Source organism: Leucopleurus acutus (genome assembly GCF_964270905.1).
Source record: "Leucopleurus acutus genome assembly, chromosome: 2".
Taxonomy (NCBI): domain Eukaryota; kingdom Metazoa; phylum Chordata; class Mammalia; order Artiodactyla; family Delphinidae; genus Leucopleurus; species Leucopleurus acutus.
The window spans coordinates 67,399,055-67,425,159 of record NC_139143.1 but is presented as its reverse complement, the minus strand read 5'-3'; the positions used below and the strand labels follow the sequence as shown (position 1 = coordinate 67,425,159).

General features: G+C 41.3%; 1 protein-coding gene across 2 annotated transcripts; it reads right to left on the bottom strand.

Annotated features, from left to right (window-relative positions):
- Positions 1-282: 282 nt before the first annotated feature.
- On the bottom strand, positions 283-26,105 carry SLC19A2 (solute carrier family 19 member 2). 2 transcript variants are annotated; one of them, XM_082857604.1, is made up of 6 exons: positions 25,731-26,105; positions 19,005-19,607; positions 6,242-6,464; positions 4,954-5,146; positions 4,473-4,614; positions 283-2,261 (listed from the first exon to the last, which is right to left on the bottom strand). In XM_082857604.1, the coding sequence occupies exons 1-6, from the start codon at positions 25,929-25,931 to the stop codon at positions 2,133-2,135; spliced, it is 1,491 nt and encodes a 496-aa protein (XP_082713730.1). In that variant the 5' UTR covers positions 25,932-26,105; the 3' UTR covers positions 283-2,132. The 2 variants fall into 2 exon arrangements, with proteins under 2 accessions (XP_082713730.1, XP_082713729.1); XM_082857603.1 differs by lacking the exon at positions 25,731-26,105 and having other exon boundaries at positions 19,005-22,048.

The window sequence follows — 26,105 nt, the reverse complement described above, 5'->3', positions numbered from 1 at the left end:
AAGATGAAGACCAAGAAAAATAAACAGTACAATGTGGTGTTAGAAGAAAATTGGAAAAACAGAAATGAAAGGGAAGAGTCAAAAGTAAAGATCACAAAGCAATGGAAGAATTAACAGGATGACTCTGGGTTAGTTAGTAAAGTCAGGTGAGGGGAAGGCTTACTCTGAAATTTGTCCTAGTCGAAACAACTAAAAGATTTAAAGAAGTAATCCAAAGCTCCTAATACAGCAAAAGATAAATTAAAAACAATTCTGATTAAAAAGGAAAAATATACTGTAAAATATTTATTTAATAAATAAGTTTATAATCTATACAGAATTGAATAAAAAGTACAACAAATTATTTTCACTTCTTTACAAAACTGCATACAGTACAACTTGCAAATTGGGTTCAGCATTCTACAAATAGGGCCACACACCAAGATGTAAACTTATTATTGTCTTAAATAAGTAAAGGCTCTAACTGTGTACCACAAACTTTGAATTAAATTCCAGGGAAATACTGCTTTAGTATTGATTGTACCACAGTCTATTTTATTTAAAAAATTAAATAAAATTCCTCAAATACCACTTTTCTACTTGTTTCTGAGTAAACAATTCCCTATGTAGAAAATAAAACACAACAAAGACAAAATATAAAATTAGAGGCTGCTATTTACAATATCACTTCCTCTTCCCTTACTTAGCTAGTGTTCTTTTCCTTTCCCTTATTCAGAAAGGAAGGTGAGTGGAAACTGACTTATTCTTATCATTCATTTGCTTCTAGAATTCCTGCTTACATAAATGAATATGTCAGTTTTGGAATCCTGACACTATTATTCAGTGTTTACCTATGTCGTTCTAAAAAAGTTAACCTAGTTTTTTTTTTTTTTTTTTTTTTTTTAAGATTAGGCAACAAAATTGGCTTCAAGATAGTTACGTCTCAGGCTAGCAGCCACTTGGTAGACTAACTTCCCAATTAAATGTGCACAGAATAACATCTTTTTCAAGTAACCTGGAAATGGAATCAATAGCAATTCTTATTTTAAGCAAATATTCAAGATGATCCACCTTTAGAAACAAAGGCAGATTTAATGTACAAAATACAGGAACTAAGTCTATCCTAGTTCCTGTCCCACCAAAATAATTAATAAGAGTCTCAGTTTGTGAAAAAGACCTTGGAATGATCCAACTCTTAACTACATCTTTATCTTGAATAAAAAGGATAAATAATATAAAAGCTATAAATGGAGATGAAGTTATTTTTAAAAAGACTTTTCCATTTTATTTTGGAGATAAAAGTGCAAATACAAAATGGGTTAGTTGTATCTTTAGCCCATTTAGTAACTTTTCATCATAGAATTAATAGTCCTTCATACTGAAGAATAAAAGACAAGCAAACCTGCCTTAAGTTTTCTGATTAGGTCACTTAGATTGTTAGCAGGCCTCAAAACTTGCCATACTATTTAACTAAATTAGCTTCTCTAGGAAGCATATGAATAATGTAAAAATGAAAAATCCACACAAATACATAATTGTCAAGATGGGAATTGAGAATATTTACACAATGAATTTTTTAAAATAAATTATTAACGACACATATTCCTTATAAAACACCAAACCAGAGCACATATTGTCAGTGATAGGAACAACTTTCATCTGCAGAAACACAAATGCACATGAATAACACAGAAATAAGAATTAAGTTGAACAGAGGCAGGTGCTATTAGAACATATTTCTGTTCTGACCTGTAACACCTGTGGCCCCTGTGAAGCCCTGGTCCCACCAGGCCAAGCATCTGGCTAATCTGATACATAAGTACTTGACCTATGAAACACCAGACTCACTTGCTAGCAAGTATACACCACCATGTGCTGCTTGATTGCTCTTGATTACTTGGTTTTCAAAAGCAAGCTCACTTTCAAATCAGAAAAAAGTCATCCTTATATTGGCTCTCGTAAATAATCCATGAAGTACACTTCACTTCTGAACAGTATTCTATTACTCTAGGAGGACAAGGTATAGTCAACTGGCTGCTTTGAAGCCATGAAATGCACACTCATAAATATGTGTCTACACTTTAAAAAATTAAATACATCCAGGCACAGCTGCTGTGCAGAGTTCTTGTGATAAGAAGCTCATTAGCAGTGTGTTATGAAGTGGTCACTTGAGAACTTGATTCTGGATCTTGGGGCTTTCTGTATTTCTTCAAAATATTGACTGCACCATTAGTCAGGAAAACCACAGCAATGAGTGCAAAATAACCAGCGTAGATGAAGAACTAAAGAGGGGGAAATAATAATTTATAGAATTATCAATTAGAAGGTAAGCTCTTTTATTACATATATGTGAACAGGCTCCATAATTAAAGGTATATTCAGTTTCTCTATAACACTTCAAAAAACATTGTGTGCTTAAACAATGTGCCAGGCACTGAGCATACAAAGAGGCAGCACAGCATGGTGATACTGAAGGCTGATTCTTGGGTGCAAATCCCGACTTCCCCCTTACTAGCTGTATGACCTGGATTGAGAGACTCAGTCTCTGAGCCTCAACTTCATTTGCAAAACATTTTGTAATTCATAATATTTCCTAATTGCAGAGTTGTTGGGAAAGGATGAGATTATGTATGCAAATGTTTATTAGCACAATGCTAATGCTGTTAATACTATCGTTTTTATTTTTGTTGCTGTTATAATTGAATCTTGCTGTTATAATTGAATCAAGCTGATATGATTAACAGGCCAAATTCTGAATATCAAGACCTCTACTCTTGCCCAGAAGAGGGCAGTAGAAGGTCAACTATCAATATATTCCATTATAAGATTACTTTTTATAAGAATCTTCTCTAAGCCAATTTTTTTAAAATTTTATTTATTTTTTGACTGTGTTGGATCTTCGTTGCTGCATGCAGGCTTTCTCTAATTGCGGCAAGTGGGGGCTACTTTTCATTGCGGTGTGCGGGCTTCTCATTGCGGTGGCTTCTCTTGTGGAGCACGGGCTCTAGGCACATGGGCTTCAGTAGATGTGGCACACGGGCTCAGTAGTTGTAGCTCACGGGCTCTAGGGCACAGGCTCAGTATTTGTGGCGCATGGGCTTAGCTGCTCTGCGGCATGTGGGATCTTCCTGGACCAGGAATTGAATCCGTGTCCCCTGCATTGGCAGGCGTATTCTTAACTACTGAGACACCAGGGAAGTCCCTCCGAGCCAATATTTTAATGTAACTATGTTGTTTATCAACATCATCATCATTTTTGTTCTTAAAATAACTTACTAACTACTGATAAGCTAACACTCTGAGCCAGGTCCTTTAAAATTCTGTTTCATTTTCCTATAGGAAACTCGTTAATTAATCATGGCAGTTACAAGTTTCAGCACAGCCCACAAAATTCTATTATTCCATACGTTTAAACCTACCACTTCTATAGCAAGATGACAAGCACCTAGTTACTCTTCTACCCTCCACCCCAAATGAAAGTACCTAGCCCTTGAGAGGTCTTCTCAAGGTTTTTATTGCAGGTAGTAACTGGGAAACACTTAAGTAATTCTTACTTAAAAGAAAGTAATAAGTTCCCATTCCTCTGTTCTGTCCACCCCCTCCCCCATCCTTTTGTGAGGCAGCATGATGCAGTGGGAGATGCCTAAGCTTTGGAGTCAGATGCTGGTTTGAATCCTGGTTCTGCCATACTATTATTGACTGTGACCTTAAACAACACAACACCTCTCAGACTCATTTTCTTGATGTCTAATCCTGATAACAACACTGCACAATTCTATATAAAGTACCCGGCACATAGAAAGCACTCAATGCACATTACCTATTTCTCTTTTAGACCTCCTCAGTAAAAACAAAGTTACTTACTGCTAACATGTTAGGTCTTTGTATTCTAAGAAAACTAATATGTAAGGAAGGAAGGAATAATGGAGATGGAATCATTTGGGCTGAGATGAGGTAGGGTAGGCACTTTTTTATTCAATTGCCCATTTTGCTGAAGTACAGAACAAGCCCTACCTACAACTCACAATCAAGAAGGCATATACAACTATACAGTTCCTGAATGAATAAAATTATTCACACTGTCTCTGAGTGTTTGTGCAGGTGTTTTCTCAATAGGTCATATGTTAAGAATCATAATGCTATTCAGCAACAGGAAGCCATTACCTTGGTATTTGGGCAAGGGGTGTTTTAAATAAAGAAGCAGGAGACTTAGAGAGCTTTGAGGTGAAGCATGGCATCTCAAACATGAGATGTAGTATTCCAGGCACAGAATTTAAAATGGAGGGAAATAATGGATGAGGAAGCAGAAGGGCTTGGCCTGGAAGGAACCAACATTACCTCTCAGCTCCACCAGGCTGGTTAATTACACACAGAAATGTTCTAGGGCCTCATCAAAAAGATGATATTGTTTGAATTTGTTTCCATGAAGCATGCTCCACTTCTGTTACCCTGATCAACTCATAACATCTTCAGTACCGAAACAGAGATCTTACCTGAGGAGTAATTTCCAAGCCAAGGCCACTGGCATCTACCACAATTAGAGTAAGCAGAGTCTGCAGTGCCAGAGCGATGAAGGTATTTACACCAAACACTAGGGCGTAGCGCTCCATGCTGAGGTTTGCAGCAATCTGAAAACTTAAAAAATAAATAAAAAGAATGCATAGACAAGAATTACTTCCAGGATAGTGTGAAGAGTAGCCCGTACTTTCTACTGTCAATTCCCTTCCCAACCAAGTGAAGAATATTTTGTTGCTAAATGATGTAAACCCCATGCAAACATCTGAAAACAGCAGGAACATTTAAACAAGGAAATAAAGAACCTTGCCTAAATGCTTCCTCAGGAGAAAAACTGGCAATACACATATAATGCTTCCTCCCATTTGCCTCTTTTAACCAGAAAATTTAATTTGTAAAGAAACCAAAAAGCTAATCCTGTCAGCTCTTCCTAATGGTTCTTTGAATCAAAATACATACGTTGCTATAGTGATGAGTAACATGTAGATGATTCTGAAGACAACGTAGGATGCGTAGCACACCCAAATGTTACCCACGGTGTCCATGATGTACACTGCAGCAGCAATCAGGAGAGAAAACAGAGACAATGTCAATTCTCCCCAAGTGGACCAGGATAATTTTATGTAACCAACTGCAAACACAGCAACAGCACCTACAAAACAAAAAGAGAAAATTTGTCATTTTGCTACACAAATACTATTTCAATAAATTAAAAATTCATCTTAGATTATTACATTTTAAGATCTTTTAACTTTTAAACAGGGTAACTTAAGATTATGGAGGGCCTTGAAAGACAGGCAGAGAATTTTGGACTTGATGGAATAAATAGTATGGAGCCATGGAGAGATGATGAGAGACTGAACTAGGGCAGCTGGTAATGAGAAGGAAAAGGAGGATACAGAGCCAGGGATGCTGCTAAGGAAAAACTACTGAGGCGGACACAGAGGCGAGAATCAAAAAGAACCACTGCTTGTAGCTTGGCAACACGGCAGGATGACTCATCTCTCTTCCCAACTGAGGGGCAGTTTATTATGTGGTAAAATGATGATGATTATGATAACGATAGCTAAAATGTATGGAGTGCTTTCTAAGTGCCAGTCACAGTTTTAAGTGTTTACAGAAATCATATAAAGTTTTCCAAAACCTTCTGAGGTGGGTCGACAAATTAGAAAGGGACAACAGAATAAAATGGCCAAAGACACAGGCTCTGAGTTCAAACCGCGACTTTACCACTTACCATCTATATCATCTTGGCCAAGTGATTAACCTATCTGTCCACAGCTTCCTTAACTGTAAGCTGGGGATAATAATTACACCTATCTTAGGAATTCTGTGAGGACTGAGTGAACATACATAAAGTCTTTAGAGCAGCGCTTGGCACATATAAACAATATATTTGCTACTGCTGTTATAAAGTATTGTATAGGTTACTCCAAGTTTTTCAACAAGTGGCAGAATAACCCAGTAAATCAGAGATAATGGAAACCTAGATAAGAAGACAATTTAGAGGACTATTATATTAGGTTTCCCAAAGTTTAAAAGAATTTAAGTTTGTTAGTCATAGCCCTCCACCTCATGTGCAATTCTAAATTGTCCTCGTAAATTATAAAATCAGAGCTCAAAATAAGTAATCCATTCTCTGGGGTTACTTCAAACTTGGGAGGGGAGAGAAAATCTGATTATGGTTGACTTCACTACCAGAGGAATCTCCCCCTCCCAAGCTGCCCTACCACCCTGCACTGCTTACCCAGTAAGGTTGAAACGGCCTCCACGCCACCGTTATAGATGGCAGCATGACGAGAAGGCATCACCTGCTCCCACAGGCCCTGTGCATAGTTCACGACTTGAAAATAGCCGCAGGTGGAGAGGGCCCACCACACGGACCAGCAGAGCAGAGGGCGAGAAGAGTAGCACACCAGGAAATCATGCCACAGGACCTTCAGCACAAGGAGACGGTCTGGCTTGGATTCCTACACAGAAAAAGAGAAGAAGCCAACTGTACAGAAAGCAATTGTATAGACTCAATTTTCTATTCAACAGACTTTTTTCTTGTTCCTTGTGAAAACCAATTGCTTATTTCATATACGTGTGTGTGTGTGTGTGTGTGTGTGTGTGTGTGTATAAACTTCTTAGCAATTACATTTATCCCCCTGGGGAAAAAAACACATTCTTATATAATTTTTGCTTTGAATGCTCTATAAACATTAGTACATCCAGCAAATGATATACTGTTTACAAAATGAAGGTAGAAAGATGGTCAGAAATCGCGTACTTTAGCCAAAGGGAGATGACATTCCATATCTCCCCATACAGTGGCAAGCAACATTAAGAATAAGCAATAATTTGGGCTTCCCTGGTGGCGCAGTGGTTAAGAATCCACGTGCCAATGCCGGGGACACGGGTTCAAGCCCTGTTCCGGGAAGATCCCACATGCTGCAGAGCAACTAAGCCTGTGCGCCACAACTACTGAGCCTGCACTCTACAGCCCGTGAGCCACAACTAGTGAAGCCCACGCGCCTAGAGCCCGTGCTCCGCAACAAGAGAAGCCACCGCAATGAGAAGCCCGCGCACCGCAACGCAGTGTAGCTCCCGCTCACCGCAACTAGAGAAAGCCCACAAGCCCAACGCAACCAAAAAAAAAAGCGCAATAATTAGCAACCCTAGTAAATCACTGTTCAGGTAGAATCCATGAATGAGAACCTATCAGATTCACTGAAAGATAATAGTTAAGACAGAAATCTTAGAAAGAAATAAATCAAAATATTAGCAGCAGTTCTCTCTGGCTGATGGGGTAATCAGTGATTTTAATTTTCTTCCTTACACTTTTTGTTACCCAGTATTTATGGGAAATATTACAATGAAGTAATAAAGCTACTATGCATGTAACTGAGTGAATCAAAACATTACTATGTACCATCATCCCTGGACTATGCCAAGAAGTCAATATGAGATTCCAGACATCCTGTGAAATAGCTATCAAAGGTTGCCATAATTCCGGAGCCTCGCTCAGAACATAGGAACTTTTACTTTTGCAACTAACATGGGAAGGCAAAATGAGAGAATCCAAAGGGACCAAGAGGAAGCTAACTGTGAATTAGCATATAAGAGCCAGGATGTGTGACAGGAGCCATGTTACACATTATTAACACCAATGGCAGCAGCATGATTCAACCCGCTTGCTGGCTGGAACCCATATCTTGCACATGAGAACCTACAGATGTAAAATGACTACTCCCACCTGCTGTCAGCCCTTTCTCCTTTATTTTTAAAAACTGAGGTATAATTGACCTTTAACTTTATACTAGTTTTAGGTATATAACAATGATTTTATATTTGTATACAATGTGAAATGATCACCACAATAAGCCTAGTCAATATCTGTCTCCATACAGTTATAATTTTTTTTCCTGTGATGAGAAGTTTTAAGATCTACTCTCCTAGCAACTTTCAAATATGCAATATGGTATTACTAATTATAGTCACCATGCTGTACATTACATCCCCAAGACTTATTTACAACTGGGAGTTTTACCTTTTGACTCCCCTTTACCCATTTTGCTACCCCCTACCCCCTTCCTCTGGCAACTACCAGTCTGTTCTCTATCTATGAGCTTGGGGTTTTTGTTTTGTTTTGTTTTTAGTTTCCACATATAAATGAGATCATGCAATATTTGTCTTTCTCTGTCTGACTTACTTCACTTAGTATAATGCCAAGTCCATCCACATTGTTGCAAATGGCAAGACTTCATTCGCTTTTTAATGGGTGAATAAATAGTGTTCCAGTGTGTATATAAATTTGTCCGTATACCACATTTTCTTTATTCATTCATCCACTGATGGACCCTTAGGTTGTTTCCATATCTTGGCTATTGTAAATAATGCTGCAGTGAATTGGTGGGTGCCTATATCTTTTTGAGTTAGTGTTTCCATTTTCTTTGGATATATACCTAGAAGTAGAATCCTTGAATCATGTGGTAGTCTGATTTTTTAAAATTTATTTATTTAATTTATTTAGTTTTGGCTGCGTCGGGTCTTCGTTGCTGCATGAGGGCTTTCCCTAGTTGCGGCGAGTGGAGATTACTCTTCGTTGTGGTGCACAGGCTTCTCATTGTGGTGGCTTCTCTTGTTGCGGAGCATGGGCTCTAGGTGCACAGGCTTCGTTAGTTGTGGCGTGTGGGCTCAGTAGTTGTGGTGCATGGGCTTAGTTGCTCCGTGGCATGAGGGATCTTCCTGGACCAGGGATCAAACCCATGTTCCCTGTACTGGCAGGCCGATTCTTAACCACTGCGCCACCAGGGAAGTCCCTGATTTTTAATTTTTGAGGAACCTCCACACCGTTTTCCAGTGACTGCAACAATTTACATTCCCACCAATAGTGCACGAGGGTTCACTTTTCTCCACATCCTCACCAACACTTATTTCTTATCTTTTTGATAACAGTCATTCTAACAGGTGTGAGGTGATATCTCATTCTGGTTTTGAGTTGCATTCCCCTGATGATTAGTGACATTGAGCATCTTTACATGTACCTGTTGGCCATCTGAATGTCTTCTTGGGAAAAATGTCTATTCAGATCTTCTGCTCATTTTTAAATTGGATTCTTTCTTTGCTATTGAGTTGTATGAGTTCATTTTATAATTTGGATATTAACCCCTTATCAGACATATGATTTGCAGATATTTTCTCCCATTCAGTAGGTTGCCTTTTCATTTTGTTGATGTTTTTCTTTGTTGTATAGAAGCTTTTTAGTTTGACGTTGTCCCACGTATTTTTGCTCTTGGTGTCAAATTAAAAAACACATTGCCAAGACAGATGTCAAGGAGCTTACCACGTATGTCTTCTTCTAAGGCGTTTTATGATTTCAGGTCTTACATTCAAGTCTTTAATCCATTTTACGTTAATTTCTGTGCAGCCCCTTCTTTAAATAGAACCTTTTAATAGGTATAGTTAGGTGTTTATAATACCAAGTTAAATGCTACTCTTTTCTTAGCTCAGTTATATGCAGAGGGAGATTTGTCTATTATCAAGCCAATAGCTAGGATGGAAACTTGAGAATAAGTTTGCTTCTTTTATTGTGCTGTTGAAGTACACAATCCTAATTCTTGCTATAAACAATGAACATTTTTTTCATGATGAAAGGAAGACTATCATTATTTTCTCAGATATTGGTATTTCATTACCCAAAACATAGTACAAACATATACAATGAGCCTTAACCAATGGGGACAAATATAGTACATCTGGTTTCAAGGAAAAGGAACCAAAATATGTATCATGGAAGAACTGGTGTTTGAGACAGGCTTTGGGAGATAGATAAGATTAGAATAGAGAAACAATTAAGAACAACATTCAAAGCAAAGGAAACAAGAACAAAAGCACAGAAGAAGGCGCTTTCAAGGTGTACTTAAGGATCTGCAATGATAAAGTTCTCTTCCACCATAAAAGGCTTCTGGGACACTCTGTCCTGCTCTGGCCTGCTGTGCACTTATCTTGTTCCAAGAATACTCATTCTTGCCTTTGCCTGGTATCTCGTAGAGCCCTAGTTCATAAGCCCTAGTTCAGGGGCACTGGAAACCTTTTAAGAGTTGGCACAGAGACCTGCCTTTGGCTACTCTTTTTCAGGGGAGATAACACCTATCTGAGCTTCAAGGGCATTAAGCTGCCAAAGGTAGGGGGTACAGCCATATACGGCTACACACTCTCTCCCTCCATCCCAACTCAGACATATCCATTGGCAAGGGCCCAGCTGGAGATATCCAGAGGGAAAGGCTGTGACCACAAATGAAAAAAAAATGGGGAGGGTCAAACGACAGACTTTGTCCTTCACACAAGTCTTTCTGATCCTGGCTTTTAGTGCTCAGGGCCAGCCTGGTGAGAAAGGCAGAATACTGCCCAACACAAACCTCCCCCCAGTCACTCTCACCATTATGGTTTCAATTCTTTGGGTTCTGAAGGCTATTCTGACATGAAAAGAAAGAAAGATCAGTCTTGAATTAACACTGAGTAAAAAACCGTAAAGTTATAAACCTACATGTAGGTTATAATTTCATTTACTATAAAATCTGTACAAACAGTGATATTTAGAAAGGGCACTAAAATATTAACAGTGGTAATCTTTGCACCCAGCAGTTCAGATTATTTTGACTTCTTTTTATGTAGTTTTCTGTATTGTTTACTTAAAAAATTAAGTATGAATCTTTTAAATAAAATCAGTAGAGCTCCAGTTCCCTCACCTGTAAAATGGAGACAGTGACACCTATATCATAGAGTTTTAATAATAGTAGTTTTAATAAGAATGAGATAATGAATATAAGATTTTTGGTACAGTGTCTGGTACCCAGGTCAAAGTAAATGGGAGCTGAGATGATGAATCAGCAGCGTACTTGTCTACACTCAGATGAGAAAAATTTCTGAATCTTAGGCTTTTTACAGTAAAATGGAAATGAATGCTTACTTCAACAGGTTATTGCAAGAACTAGATAAGCATTATTCAGTATGTAGCAAGTGCTCAATAAATGTTGGTTTTCCTTATATTCTATTTACCATGACTCATTAACATAATCAACAAATAGGTCCTGAGTGCTGTTATTCAACTTTGGACTTCCAGGCCCCATCTGCCTGTTAGCGTTCACTTCTTAGTTTCAAGTGCATGCTGTTTGTCCTCTATCTTGCTCCATGCGGCTCTCAAGCCCTCGTAATATGACATTTCTCGTGCCACATGTAAAAATTCTAACATTTTGCAGATACTGAATTAAAAATCTATTATTTACATTGACTCCACCATTTTCATTTTCCTGGTGTGTTCATTAGAAAATTCAAAATTACATATGTGCCTGGCATTATGTATTTTTTGGTGAGCAGTGATCCAGAGGATGGAAATGTATGCCTCCTTCGACTCCTTAAACTTAACCCCACTCTGGGGCAATGTCTCAGCCAGGCAGAAACTGCAGGTGGAGCTGGAGACCTTGAAGAGTTTGGCTATACTTCCAGCTCAGCCCAAAGCCCAAGGATGATTCTGGACTTTCATTCTGACTCGTGCATTTCAGAGCTTTCTGGGTTTGGACCTGGGATATATGTCCCTCCCAGCCCGCCCTGCCTGCCCCTTCAGTTGTCACCCCAGCAGGATCTCGGTGGCTTGGGCACTTCTGGGTTTTTGGGGGGTTTTTTTGGCACTTCTGTTCTTAGCGGCTCTCTCCTCCAATGTTACCAGGTGGGAGGGCAGGCGGACGCACAGGCGCTGATGCCAAATCTGCCACCTCGGGCGGCGGCTGCTGAGCCAGGTACCCTGCTCTCCAGCTTTCCCGCTCTGGTGGCCGGGGACCCAACCTGTACAGTTAGAGCCGGCCGGGGGAGAAGGGGCAGCTGCCCTGCCAAGAAGCTCATCACCCTCAAGGCAAACACCTCCAACCCTCAGACCCCCGGGAGATTCAGAAGCGCTAGACGGTCCAGGGGCGCGCATCCTCACCTGCGCGCCCCAGGGCCTGACGTGTACTCTGCGCATGCGCCACCCCTCCCTAAACTTTTGCGCCCTGCGAACACACGCCCATTGTTCGCTCACAGGTTGCAGAGTATAAAAAGGCAACAGGCCAAAGAGAGCGCACTCCGCTTTTGGCCGAGTTGGCAGCTGAAGGAGAGTGCTCGGAGCCCAGCTCTCTATCCAAGGACCGACCTCACCCAAGTTCTCTAGGGGCAGTTACTTAGGTAGGCCCTGCCCCTCACCCCCGCCCCAGGCACTGGGGGACCAGCACCTGCCAGGAGGGTTCGGCTGCCCCCAGCCCGCTCCCCGCGCCCACCGACTTCCCGTGGCCGGCCCGGGTAACCCAGCTGTCTATGGCCAGCTATCCACTCGCAGGCCAGCCCACAAGTGTCCAGTGACTCTGCATATGCGCTTTGCCACAGAGTCTCTGAGACCCCATTCTACCATCCCGCAGACCCTGCGCTCCTTTCTGGGGGTCCTTATCTCCATCTGCAGTCGAGGCCATCGGAAGAAGGCGGTGATGGGTGCTCGCACCTCCACGACATCCCGCAGCTCAGTGTCCGCAGTGGACACAGTCACTGTCAGTGTGGCGCGGGGGCAGCCAGTGCTGCCCACGACACCCAGCTGTGTCCCGAACTACAGCACAGATAAGACGGTGTTGAGGGCCCTGGGAGAGAGCGGGCAAGGGATGGCCAAGCAGGAGGAAGTCCCCACAGTCACAGGGAGGAACGAAGACCAGAGAAGCGGTCCCGATGACACCGGGGACGCACTATCTGCATTTAGGCCCCTGGGGGGCTCCTTCTTCGTACCCAGGCCTGGACCTCTGCAGAGAGACCTCCACGCCAAGAGGGCAGAAGACAGATCCAACAGGAAACTGCAGACCTCTTGTATGAGCTCCTGCCCCCAAAGAAACGCCATCACGAGCTCATATAGCTCCACCCGAGGTTTCCCGCCAGTGAAGAGAAGGAGGGGTCCCGCCATACCGCAAGGGCTGCCCCAGAAGTCTGCAAAGAAAGGGAGCAAGGAGGGCCCTCCGTCGCCCTCTGCAGCTCCGGTGGTTTCCCAGAGGAAAAGCCAGCCTGACAAAGATGCAGAGGCAACAAGAGGGCAGAAACGGCCCTGGAGGAACGGCTCCCTCACACCTGACGGTCCCAGGCCCCGAAAACGCAGGATTCCTCTGCTGCCGCACAGGCGAGGGGAGCCTCTGAGGCTGCCCCCAGCCCCTAAGCTGGGTTTCCGGGTCACCAACGAAGACCTAGACTCGGAGAAGGAAGCAGCGTTCCGGCACATCAACAGTGCGCTGCGGGGTGAGACCTAGGCCATTGGAGGCCTGGGCGCCGTGCAGCCTTCCTGTCCCTTCCTGCTGCCTGCCGCAGGGGCTGCTTCTCCGCAGAAAATGTTTCATAGTTATTTCTATTTTAATATGATCATGGTACATTAAAATATATTAGTGCTTGCCTGTGAATACTAAGGTCACTTGACTTGTAATTTTCTATGTTGTTCTATATTTTTGTGACTAAAGGCATTACATGGGGGAATTAAAAGAATATCTTGAAGCAATTTTGGCTTTTGATCTGCCACTAATTCCTATTTAACCTTAATTCAGGGGTCAGATTCTTTGACCCAAGGAAACAGGATAGTATAAAAAGAAAGAATGTGAGTGTCAGAGGGTGGCAGTGATTAAGTATAGCAAGAGACGCCTTTGCAAAAGTTACTGTTGGTCCCAGAAGACTCTCACTTAGCTGTGTGACCCTGGGCAAGTCACTTCACCTAAATATCTGAATTATAGGGCTGTGCTGATGATTTAAAAGTGACTGGGCACGGTGGACGCTCATAAATCCTGGGTTCTCAATAAAGCCACTGCCCTGCTCCTTGGTCCTTTGGAATTACTATATTAGTAAAATTTATACTTGACAGTAATTTTAGCTTAAAGTTTATTTTGTCTATTTCATCTCAGCCTTTTGGCTAAGATCAAGTGTAGTATCTGTTCTTGTCAATTTAAGCAATTTTAGCAAGAGAAAAGAAAGAAAAATAACGGGCATGCCCCCACACTCTTCAGACAATAGGAGCCTCTTAACCTGTTGTCCAGAGACACAGGCCATTTCTCAGTGAAGGCCTCTGCCATCACTGAGGTTGCAGGGGAGATGTGGTAACTGGGGAGAAAAAGACCAATGGGGATGACCCCCTCACTCAACATGCAAGCCCCCCACTTTCTCACTTGTCTAGCTAGAAATAAAAGGTTGATCCCATGGTTTTAACTTTCAGCTGCTGCTGGACTTTGCATGCCTTGCGTAAGCTGGGAGACAGAGGCAGGAAAAAACCCACCATAATCACCCTGTTACGGCCATGAAATTAACTGCCCTGCCCTTATGAAATTAACACTGGAGTAAGAGAGACAGATGATAAACACACACATAAAAGAGAGCTTATAGTAGGAATACTATGAAGAAAGTAAAAAGGGTAATGGGCTAGCAAGTGACTTTGGAATGGAGTAATGATTGCTAAGAGTGTTAAATGGCTTTCTGAAAAGCTGATGTCCGAGCTGTGACCTGAGTGACATAAAGGAACCAGCCATGAAGATCAGAATGAAGGGCAGTCCTGACTGACACAATCTCCTGATTTGAAGTTCTGAGGTGGGAACAAGCTTGATGTGTTTCAGCCCAATTGAGAGATAAGGTCAGAGAGGTTGGCAAGCAGCCAAATTGTATGGCGTTTTGTAGGCCATGATCAGAATTTTGCATTTTCTTCTATATACAATAGGAAAATGTAGGGGGAGGGGATAACTAGGGTTTAATGCCTAGACTATGAAGATTTAAGTCAAGGGCTGATGATTTCAATTAAATTACTTCTGTGTATCCCTACATATGTGAAGGACTGGAGAGGAAAGGAGAAGTTGTTCATGGTATGCCTGGGAAACAGAAGAAAAAAGAGAGTACCTTCACATCAGTCAGCTCACAAAACTCAGGATTCTAGAGTCAAGTAAAGCTTAGTGATCATCTGATTTAACACTCTACATTTAGGGGTAGCCTTACTCAGTTAAAGAAAAAGAATTTGTGGGACTTCCCTGGTGGTCCAGCAGTTAAGACTCCGCACTTCCACTGCAGCGGGCACAGGTTCCATCCCTGGTCGGGGGAACTAAGATACCGCATGCCACGCGGTGGGACCAAAAAGTAAAAGAAAAAAAAAAGAAAAGAAAAAGAGAAAAAAAAAGAAAGAGAACTTGTGATGGAATTAGTACCAGACTCTCATAACTCTTCATAAGGCCCAGAATACCTTCAACAAATTCAAAGGGAAGATGAGAAATTATTTACAGCCTCACAAATAAAGATCTACAGTGAAGGTACAAAGCTGTTCTTGATTATTCATATCTAATGATAAAGATAATAATAGAAATTACCGTGTATTGATTACCTACTTATGTATACTAATTTGAAAGCTCTACATGGCTTTATTTAATACTTGAAATAGCCCTATGAGGTAGGTATATGAATGAGGGAACTAAAAGTCACAAAGAATTAAGAAACTGGCCCAAGGTCACCCTGCTGGTAAGTACTAGTACTGGGGACTGCCTCCCTTCTTCAAAATCCGCTATACTCTGCTTCTATAAATGATATTGAGTACAAGATAAAAACAGTTATTTTGCTGCTGTCTGTGTTTTATGGAACTCAAACACACACACACACACACAAAGACTGCTTCCTAATAGTAAAAGGTGTCAGTCTACAAATAAAAGTATAGTTATATTAACAGATATTTATTAAGCATTAATCTCATGTCAAGCCCTATGCTAAAGAGTTGGTTTAATTTACATCATTTCTAATGGATAAGCAACTTTAAAAAAAATCATGTCCAACTATATGCCAAGCACAAAATGAGTCCAGTTGCCTGTTTGGGAAAGAAAATCACTGGCTTTGGCAGCTCCTCCTCCTGCAATGTCAGCACCCTCTGCCCCAAAGCAGTAGGACTCATTCTGAAAATCAACTTACAAATACTCTAAGATAACTTGTGGACTGGGCTATCACTTTGACTTCTACCTCATTTACCCTCTTTTTAAGTCAAGATAAAACCACCCACTGACCTAGAACTCTTCTTTACTGTAATTACCACGATTATCATTTATGGTTCATTGATGGGCTTTGTCAACTTAAGATGGCACTGTGATCTCCAATATCCACATTCTAATTTTCCTTCAAGCTCGTCAAAGAAAAGCAAGCAGTATTTTAGGGCTGTACAGCTGCCAAGCAGCACTGCTTGCCTGTCCTGGTGTCGGTAGCTGAGCCAAGGAGACCATGAAACTGACTTGAATCCTAATTTTACCTCACCATGGCCAACATGATGGTTCTGACCATGTTGTTATCCCACCGAAAGACTTCACGGAGCAAGGTACAGATTGAAACGGATTTCATATCTGCTCTAAAATTATGTCTAGGAGTACATGTGTGTAATTTTGCACGACTCACTAGTGTTGGATCTGAATCCTTATCTCTAAAATGAAAGGGTGATGTGACCTAAAGTCCCTTTAACATGCTCTGATTGTTATATGATTTGTGGTTAGAATCACTTCTAACTCTAAAAGTTTATAATTCTTCACCATATCAAGTACTGACATTTTGCATATCTATAAATAACAAATATCAAGGTGGTCTAGGACAGAGTTTTTTAAATTTTAGATTTCACCTCATTAGTTGGTAATAAAATCAGTTTAGTGGGCAGTGATCACATTATAAAAAAGTAAACGAAATGTGTCAGAATAAACCATTGTGTTGTAAAACTTTTGTTTCATGGATGACTTTGAGGGGTTCAAGACTTCAGTGGAGAAAATAACTGTAGATGTGGTGGAAATAGCAAAAAAACTAGAATTAGAAGTGAAACCTGAAGTTGTGACTGAACTGCTGCAATTTTATGATAAAACTTGAATGGATAAGCAGCTGCTTCCAATGGATGAACAAAGAAAGTGGTTTCTTGAGATGGAATCTACTCCTGGTAAAGATGCTGTGAAGACTGTTGAAAGGACAACCAAGAATTTAGCGCATTACATAAACTTAGCTCATAAAGCAGGGTTTAAGAGGACTGACTCCAATTTTCAAAGAAATTCTACTATGGGTAAAATGCTATCAAACAGCATTGATGCTGCAGAGAAATCATTCCTGAAGGAAGAGTCAATCGATGCAGCAAACTTCACTGCTGTCTTATTTTAAGACATTGCCACAGCACCCCAACCTTCAGCAACCACCACCCTGATCAGTCAGCAGCCAACAAGATCGTGGCAAGACCCACCACCAGCAAAAAGATTACGACTCGCTGAAGGCCCAGATGACGGTTGGCATTTTTTGGCAATTATGTATTTTTAAATTTAGGTATGTATATTATTTTATACATAATGCTATTGCACACATAATAGACTACAGTATAGTACCAACATAAATTTTATATGCACTGTGAAACAAAAAAAATTGTGTGACTTGCTTTATTATAATATTTGCTTTACCTCAGCGGTCTGGAACTAAACCCACAATATCCTTGAGGTATGCCTGTATCACACATAGCTGTCAGCACAGATGAGGAAGATAACTTCCTATCCTTACATATTGTGGACTTCAATTCAGAAACTGGAAGTAGATATTCATCATTTATTGGAATCATTTCACCTATTCATTTAGAAAATTTTTTCTAGAGCTTCCTTTACATACCAAGTTCTGAGGATAGAAAGATGAAGAAGAGACAGACATTGCTGTGGCTTCTAAGACATCTCCAACATGAGCAATATAATGTTGTGCCAGCAGCTCAATAACAAAAAAAACAAACAACCCAATCCAAAAATGGGCAGAAGACCTAAATAGACATTTCTCCAAAGAAGATATACAGACTGCCAACAAACACATGAAAGAATGCTCAACATCATTAATCATTAGAGAAATGCAAATCAAAACTACAATGAGATATCATCTCACACCAGTCAGAATGGCCATCACCAAAAAATCTAGAAATAAATGCTGGAAACAGTGTGAAGAAAAGGGAACACTCTTGCACTGCTGGTGGGAATGTAAATTGGTACAGCCACTATGGAGAACAGTATGGAGGTTCCTTAAAAAACTACAAATAGAACTACCATATGACCCAGCAATCCCACTACTGGGCATATACCCTGAGAAAACCATAATTCAAAAAGAGTCATGTACCAAAATGTTCATTGCAGCTCTATTTACAATAGCCAGGAGATGGAAACAACCTAAGTGTCCATCATCAGAGGAATGGATAAAGAAGATGTGGCACATATATACAATGGAATATTACTCAGCCATAAAAAGAAATGAAATTGAGCTATTTGTAATGAGGCGGATAGACCCAGAGTCTGTCATACAGAGTGAAGTAAGTCAGAAAGAGAAAGACACATATATATGGAATTTAAGAAAAAAAAAATGTCATGAAGAACCTAGGGGTAAGACGGGAATAAAGACACAGACCTACTAGAGAATGGACTTGAGGATATGGGGAGGGGGAAGGGTAAGCTGTGACAAAGTGAGAGAGTGGCATGGACATATATACACTACCAAACGTAAAATAGATAGCTAGTGGGAAGCAGCCGCATAGCACAGGGAGATCAGCTCGGTGCTTTGTGACCACCTAGAGGGGCGGGATAGGGAGGGTGGGAGGGAGGGAGACGCAAGAGGGAAGAGATATGGGAACATATGTATAACTGATTCACTTTGTTATAAAGCAGAAACTAACACACCATTGTAAAGCAATTATACTCCAATAAAGATGTAAAAAAAAAAATCTAAAATAAAATTTAAGTAAAAAAAAATAATAATAATAATGTTGTGCCAGTCCCGGAGGTCATTTACTCCAGAGGAAAATACATTTGTCATCCCTAAAATAAATCAACGTTATATTGAATGAATGAATTAATGAACCAATGAAGCAACTCAAGATAAAACCAGAATCCAAATGAATTGAGGGACTTTCCTGTCTGCTTTTCACCATTGGTCTAGCCCCAGAGTAGCAACCACCAGGCATTTAAGGCTGTGCTTACCTGTCCCTCCATGGGAGGCTCCTCTGTATTTAGAGGGATTTTTGATTCAACGTCTTCCCACTGCGGAAGGTGGTTAGAAGCTGAGGTATCAGTAGCAATGCCACCATTGTGTACCTTGACGCCATTTGCTCCTTGGCAGGAGGGAGGAACGTGGTGAAAGAAAAGACTCTTCTGTGGCATAGGGAGAAACCAGGCTACAGCGAAAGCCACAGAAACACAGGTAAGAGAGATGACATTCAGGCTGAATAGGGACCAGCCTGCCACTGAGACGAGGATCTGCCCTAGGACAGAGCCCACTGTGAAGCCCACCAAGGTGGCACTTCGACAGTAACTCGTGACTTTCTGGTACATGCTCAGGTCTACCACACTGTAGATGTAGGAGTAATAGGCAATTTCAGTGGCTGTGGCGATGCCATAGAAGAATTCCAAGAACTGAATGGCCAGCAGTCCCTGGGCATAGAGCAGCATGAACCATGTAACAATAAGGCTGAGTCCCTGCAGCAGAACAACAGGTTTATAACGGAGGAAGTCTGTGGCAAGGAACACAGGAAACAACAGCACCAGGTAAGAGTAAGTCCATACTGGATATATTTCATTGAAGACCTGGTAGAAAAAAGATAAAATCCCGTTAGTGATCTCAAAGGACCTGGAACATTCGTAACAATTTATTCTTATGAAACAATCTACCAGTACCTCAAAGATCTCATTTTTATCAACCAAAGAAATCTTGACAACAATTCTGATAATTGTTTGGAATATACTTCTCCGTTTCCACCCCATCGTCTTTTTCCTAATAAAATCTTCCCTATTCATCAAAGCCTAGTTCAAGGCCTTCCTCATCCTGGAAGACTTTGCTGCAGCTGATAGTGTTTATATCCCAACACCCAAAAAGCTCTCCTGATACTGCTTTGTATGTGTCAGTCTCCTCAGTTACCTCATGGCACTGCTTCTTAACCATGGCTACACATCTCCCAAGGAGCTTTCAAAAATGTGGATGCCTTGCCGCACGCATTTTTTAGAAACCTCCCAGGAGATTTTATTATGAGCCAGAGTTTAGAACCATTGCTTTATAGGTTCTTTCAGGGTGGACTTGACTTTCATTTGCACAACCTAACAGCTCGCACACTGTTTGGAAGATACTTGGCTCAATAAATGCTTTGGAAACAAATAAATGTTTTGGAATCATTGTCAGTTCTTACTTCTAGCCACAGAACAGGGAGCCATGATCCTGCTGTTTGATTAGGTTTCTCTGATTTTAAGTTTCATTTCTTTGGGGTAACATGAATAGATAAAGAAGGTAAATCTGTCCTACAGTCTTAACAGAGTAACTATCTGTGGATGGTAGCATTATAAGCAACTCTGTTGTCCTTCTTTTTGTATGTCTATACTATGAAAAAAAATGGAAGGTTTTTTTTCATTAATTTTTCATTGGAAGATAGTAGAAATAATATTTAAACCACAAAGACCCCAGCTGGAATTTCTGTTCCATCATTTGCCGTATGATTTTAAGCAAGTTTTTTTTTCAGTTCCTTTTAGCCTTAATCTCCATTATCAGTAAAAGAGAAGTAAAACCTATGCCACAGGGTGGTTTCTTGCAAGGACTAAATGAGAGAGTACATGTAAATCACTTACTCTTTTTTCATACGTTTAAAGACTTAAGGACTGAAGCTGAAACACAGACCACTTGGGACAATACAAATTAAATTAACTGAACTGTCGTCCCCATTCTTCGAATAACAATCATTGTAGGAGACTTTTCCCTCTTTTTACACCTACCCCATAGCCTAGTAAGTTCCTGGGGCTTTAAGCGAGTCAGTTTTATAAGTGATCATTTCAAAGTTTGGATCAGTGGCCTCAGTTTGTAAGTGCGTTCTGAAAGGTAGTCTTACTAACAGTCTAAATACTTTGTGATGGAGCAATCTAATCCTTGGGTTTGACTTACTTTTTAACTCTCATGTATACCTCAGTTCGCCCAACTAATTGTTTCAAGGTTTTAGAGGAACAATAAAGTAAAAATATTATTTTTAGTAAATTATTATAAAATAATTGCCAATGCAGAGAACAACTATAAAAGGAAAACATAATCTGAAATACATTCCAGACTTGATTTCTGACTGGCTGAATATCAAAAGTGATTTGTCTAATAGCCTCGCCTTCATGAATTCCGGTCTAATTTGTGTTTGCAAATCATCTAGCAACCTCCATTTACCAGGAAACTTTCTTGTGCCTGAATGTGTGCGTGAAAGAATAATCGAGAACTGTAGAAATGATTCTTATTCACAAGTGTGTAAGTTTTATCAAATGAGGAACAAAGTGCACTCGGCTGACTTAACACAGGGTCAGAGGCTTCTCAGTAGAAAACCAAAGGGTAGAAGGGCAACCTTGAGATGAAAGCCGTGAGGAGTGAAGGCTTCCCTACAGACTTCACAGGTGTGCTCCATTAGCAACTTCCCACTCCTTTTTTGCCTATAGTTTTATTCATTCTCCTACAGTTTTCTTAAGTGTGAAACTGCCTCCTCTGTTTGACTCTGCATATTTCTTCACCTTCACATTTTCCCCAACATAATACTACAAAGCTATTAGCCACCACACTTCCCCTTTAAAAATACCTTCCTTCCATACCCAGTTTTCTTTGTTCTCCACCACACCGCTTGGGACTTTCACTGATTCTTCACTCCAGTAATACTGTCTGCACTTAGACATGTTATATACCCTTCAATACTAGTTGTCCCCAAACGATTAACTGTGAAGTTTTCGTTATATAAACCTCATCCTTTCAATTATCAATTTAAAGTGTTTATGCTTATGAGTCTAATTCCACTCCTAATACAAAAACCACAGTTTACGTAATGAAGATAAGGAAAAGCAATGCCAAGTAGAAACTAAAATAAAGGCAAGCAGGGGAAAAAGACCAGATATGTTCTCTTTAACTTATTCTCAATGAGAAATCTGAATTTACTCCTAGGAGAGACATCAACCCAAGAGGACCTTCCCTCCCACAGCATTATCAGAATTATAATAGTACATCCCTACTGACACCACACGCTATGCTAATCACCTCACCTATATGACCTCATTTAATCCAAACAACGCTAAGCGGTAGATGCTTTTATCATCTCTATCTTACAACCAAGGAAACTAGGCCTTATGTGAATTGCCCGAAGTTATCCCAGCTAGTCACCGGCAGAGGGAGTATCTGCACCTAGATATTCTGAATCCACCACCCTAAAATGCCCCATTTCTTCAATCAGAAAACTATTGTTGATCATCTACTATGTTCCAGGCTTACTTCTAATGCCATAAAGCAGCTTTTTCAACCTGCGTAGGGGTGCTTTTATGGGGCTTTCATGAAGAGAGAAGACCAGACAATGTGCAGAGCTTAGCCACTGTGTCTCCAAAAGTCTCCATAAGACCCCTTCTCTCTCAATGCCTCCAAGGAGAAGCTGTCACACCAGGAAATGCTTCTTTGATGGATACTCTGAATCCTGAAGCGAAACTTCCTACATGCAAAAATGTACAGGTTACAGACTCTTACTGGCCACACCTGGACGATACCTTCTTATCTCAGGTAAAAATCTGCCGTGTGAGCTAAGGGAACTGATTTTATTCTAAGGTGCCTTTCACAGTTCTTTGGATCAGAGCTTGTTTGTGCTTTCTTCTGAGACACAGAGTCAAGGGAAAACAGCTGTTCAGTTTTAAGCTCTAATTCAGATTTACACTTTATTTTAGAATCACATTTCAATTAGACAACTAGTTAGTAAGCACTTATTTGCACAACACTGTTTTCAAACTGTATGGAGATTACGAAAACAAAAAAAGAATAAAATGAAGCCTCAGTTTTCCAGGAGTTCTGAACCTAGTGAAGAGCACATACACGTAAATTATTGACAAGGGAGTTAGGAAATATGGGGGGTTGCTCCTTTGAGATGGACCTTGAAGGATGAGAAAGTTAGATCCACTGGATTTATGACTATAAGATTAACGTGGATGGAGCTTGGGCATGTAGAAGGCAAGGGGAAGAAGGATGTAGTGGGAGATAAGGGTGTTAAGGAGATAAGAGCCAAATTCTGTAAGGCTCTCAATATTAGGCAGAATAGTTTTAAATTTAATGTCTTAAAAGTATCAAAGAAAGGTAGTGAATGTCAAATCCCATGCTGGAAAAGATGAAAGGATAAAAAATTTTTGGTGATAAAGAGCTCTATTTTATTAAAAGTTTGGCTTTCAACTACTGAAAGACAAATTTTAACCTGTTTAAAATTTATAAAGTGATACAGGTTAATGGTTTTCCTGAAATCTAAGAAAAAAAAATCCTTTGAGTGGAAAGAGGAAATTCTGACCTTCTTTTCCTCCTTTTGTCTTTGGCCTCGGTTAACAACAGCTCTTTCTAAGATGACTGCTCTTGGACCTTCTAAAGTCTCCTGAGGGAAATACAAAATTCAACACAAATAGACTGACCATGATTTGGCATTTGCTTTGCCTAAAAATCATGTAATATTAAATAAATAAATAACTGTACCTTGGTGAAAACAAGCAGTCAGAAAGGAGAACAAGTTGTCCTATTTATTTCAGTTACTAGAGATTTTTAAAAACCTAGGGTTCCAGAGAGGGTGGACAGAGCCATACTGTGCACGACCATCAGAATCGGCCATGATTCTGAGGTCCTCAGACACAAACGACATCCCTTTCCAGACTTCTGGATTTTTCTTCAAACCCTGCCCTCTTCCTCATCTAATGTGCAGTAACAGAAGTGTGCTATGTTTTTGTAACACATTCAGCAAATGTTTCCTGGGCCTGGCCCCTCTGCTTTATTGCTATACGCCTCGAACATATTTCACTCACCTAGGCAGCTTTCTGATAAGACAGGACACATGATGGCACATCACACAGCAATTCTGCCCAGGGCACTTGTACAAAACAGTTCGGCTTTCAAATATCAACAATGGGAGCATGTTTCTCTCCCCGTGTGCTTCTCTTTCAGGCAAGGTGCACAAACTGTGCGGATCACGTGGCAGTTCACATGAAATTTTAATTGTTAGCAGCTCACAGACAGTATCATTTCTGCTTCAGTGGCTACAATTCAGATTTGGTGTTTGCTGTGGGTCTCCAGAATCATTCTCTCTTGTATTTACTGAAGTAATTGTCTTCTTGGAGAATCATTCTGTTCACAAGAGTTGGCCCTTTCCCCTTTATTATTGTTTTTAACCAATACTATAATTCAAATAGGTAATGAGTAACTCTTACAGTTCCTTGTGGAGTGGTCCATAAGACTGAGAAGTAGATCTGAAGTTGGGTAAAAGTGCCACTTGCTAGGGGTGAGATGATGTGGGAAACTCAAGTGAAATCCTCAACCAAGAGTTCAATCCCTTCCCTGTTAAGTGCCCTTGAAAATGGAGGAGCAATGCAACAACAAACTGGATTATGAGTAATTACATCCTGCTCTGACCTGTTATGCAGGGATACTCAAAACAGGTGACCACTAATCACAGGGTAGAGAGTAAGGTTTAAATGGGAGGAGTACTTCACAGCAGCTGGGGTAGGAAGGCAGGGTGGGAGGAGAAGTAGACATAAGAAATAAGAAACAGCTAACAACTGCCCACTCAGCTTTCACCCTTTTGTTCCAGAAAGGAATACCAGACCTCAGCTTTCTTGCTTTGTAGTGTTCAAGGAAGAGGATGCTGAATCTGCTTTACTTGGGTTTTGTGGTAGCAGCTTGAGTTTAAGTCCTTTTTCAGTTAATATAATGTCTTTCTTTTTCAAAAAACTGGTGTTGAGATTGACCATACACCTTAAAGAGTTAAACACATTTTTAAAGTACACAATGCACTCCAAGTACTTTACTTATAAATCCTCCTGGGGAAGTCAGTCAGCAAAAAGTTCTTGATCATGGACTATGTACTCTTAATTACTCTCAACGTCGCAGCAGAACAGAAAGGAGCAAAACTAACATCTGCGAAGCAACAATTCACAACGCAAGAAAAACTATAATTAAATGCCAACTATGTGATACCATCTAAATATCTGCTTTTATCCCGGGAGGTGGGGTTGGGGGAGCGTGTGGGAAGCGTATTCCTGGACACAGTCTCGCCCAACCAAAAATCAAGACAAGATGATGGGTTCTTGTTGTCTTGTACAGTCCTTATTTGAGCACTTCCATCTCTCAAGGGTAAACAAGGCAAAGTAGGGGAAGGAAGAGGGTGCAGCAGGTAGAGGGAAGATCCTTTCAGAAAGCAGGAGTTACTCAGCATCTGGTTCCTTACTTTCCGGCAGCAAATATTTATTTAAATCTTTACCATGTCCAAAGTACAACCTGCTGTTTTCCCTTTTATTCTCCAAATATTCTCCTCCCCCCCGCCCCCGTCCCCGCCCCCAAGCAGGAACTGCTGGATCAGTCGGAGCAGAGTGGGGCTAAGTTCCATTACAGCATCATCAGCACATCGCCTGAAGCACATGTGAACTGGGGCTCCCGAACCGCGTTTCGAGCCCTTCACCTAAGACACGGCCTATCAATCCAACGCAGGAGAGAAAAACAGCGTGAATTAAGGCAGCGCCTTCCAACTGAGAAAAGTCAGCAATCTCTGCTCAGAATGGCTCCCGCGTTTCGAGCGCCTTTCTCACTCCTCCTTTCCTCAGCTACAGCCCCTCCGCCCGCTCTCACCTTTTCCCGCACATCTCGGCGCCCGCGCCCCGCGCCGGCCGAGCCACCTCCCGCCTGCCCCCCGCGCCTACCTCCCTCTTCGTCAGGTTCTTGTCGGGCCCCAGCAGGTACGGGGTCAAGAAGGGCTCGGACGGCCTGAGGCTGGCGAAGAAGCCGTAGGCGCAGAGCAGCGCGGTGGGCACGAACCAGCACTCGCGCGGGACCCGAGCCGTGCGCAGGAGCATGGTGGCCGCCGCCGCCGCCCGCCGTGTCACCGGGCCAGGCACATCCATCTGGGGCGCGAGGGGTGGGGACCCGGCCCGGCCCTTTCCTTCTCCTTTTCCTCCTCGGCCAACCGGAGTGAGGTTGAATCGCTGCCCCAGCGCAGGAACCTGCAATTGCGAGTGGCGCCTCCTCCCGGCAGGGCCAAGCAGTTCTGAGACAGTCGCCTCTGATCGCAGTGACTC

Excerpts from the sequence above, each read along its gene's own strand:
- SLC19A2 (XM_082857603.1), bottom strand. The coding sequence starts at position 19,817 with ATGAATAGGGAAGATTTTATTAGGAAAAAGACGATGGGGTGGAAACGG. Across the intron at positions 6,465-19,004 it reads AGCCTCCCATGGAGGGACAG|GAATCCAAGCCAGACCGTCT; the intron begins GTAAGCACAGCC and ends TTTTCTGTGTAG. Across the intron at positions 4,615-4,953 it reads TTACTCATCACTATAGCAAC|TTTTCAGATTGCTGCAAACC; the intron begins GTATGTATTTTG and ends TTATTTTTTAAG.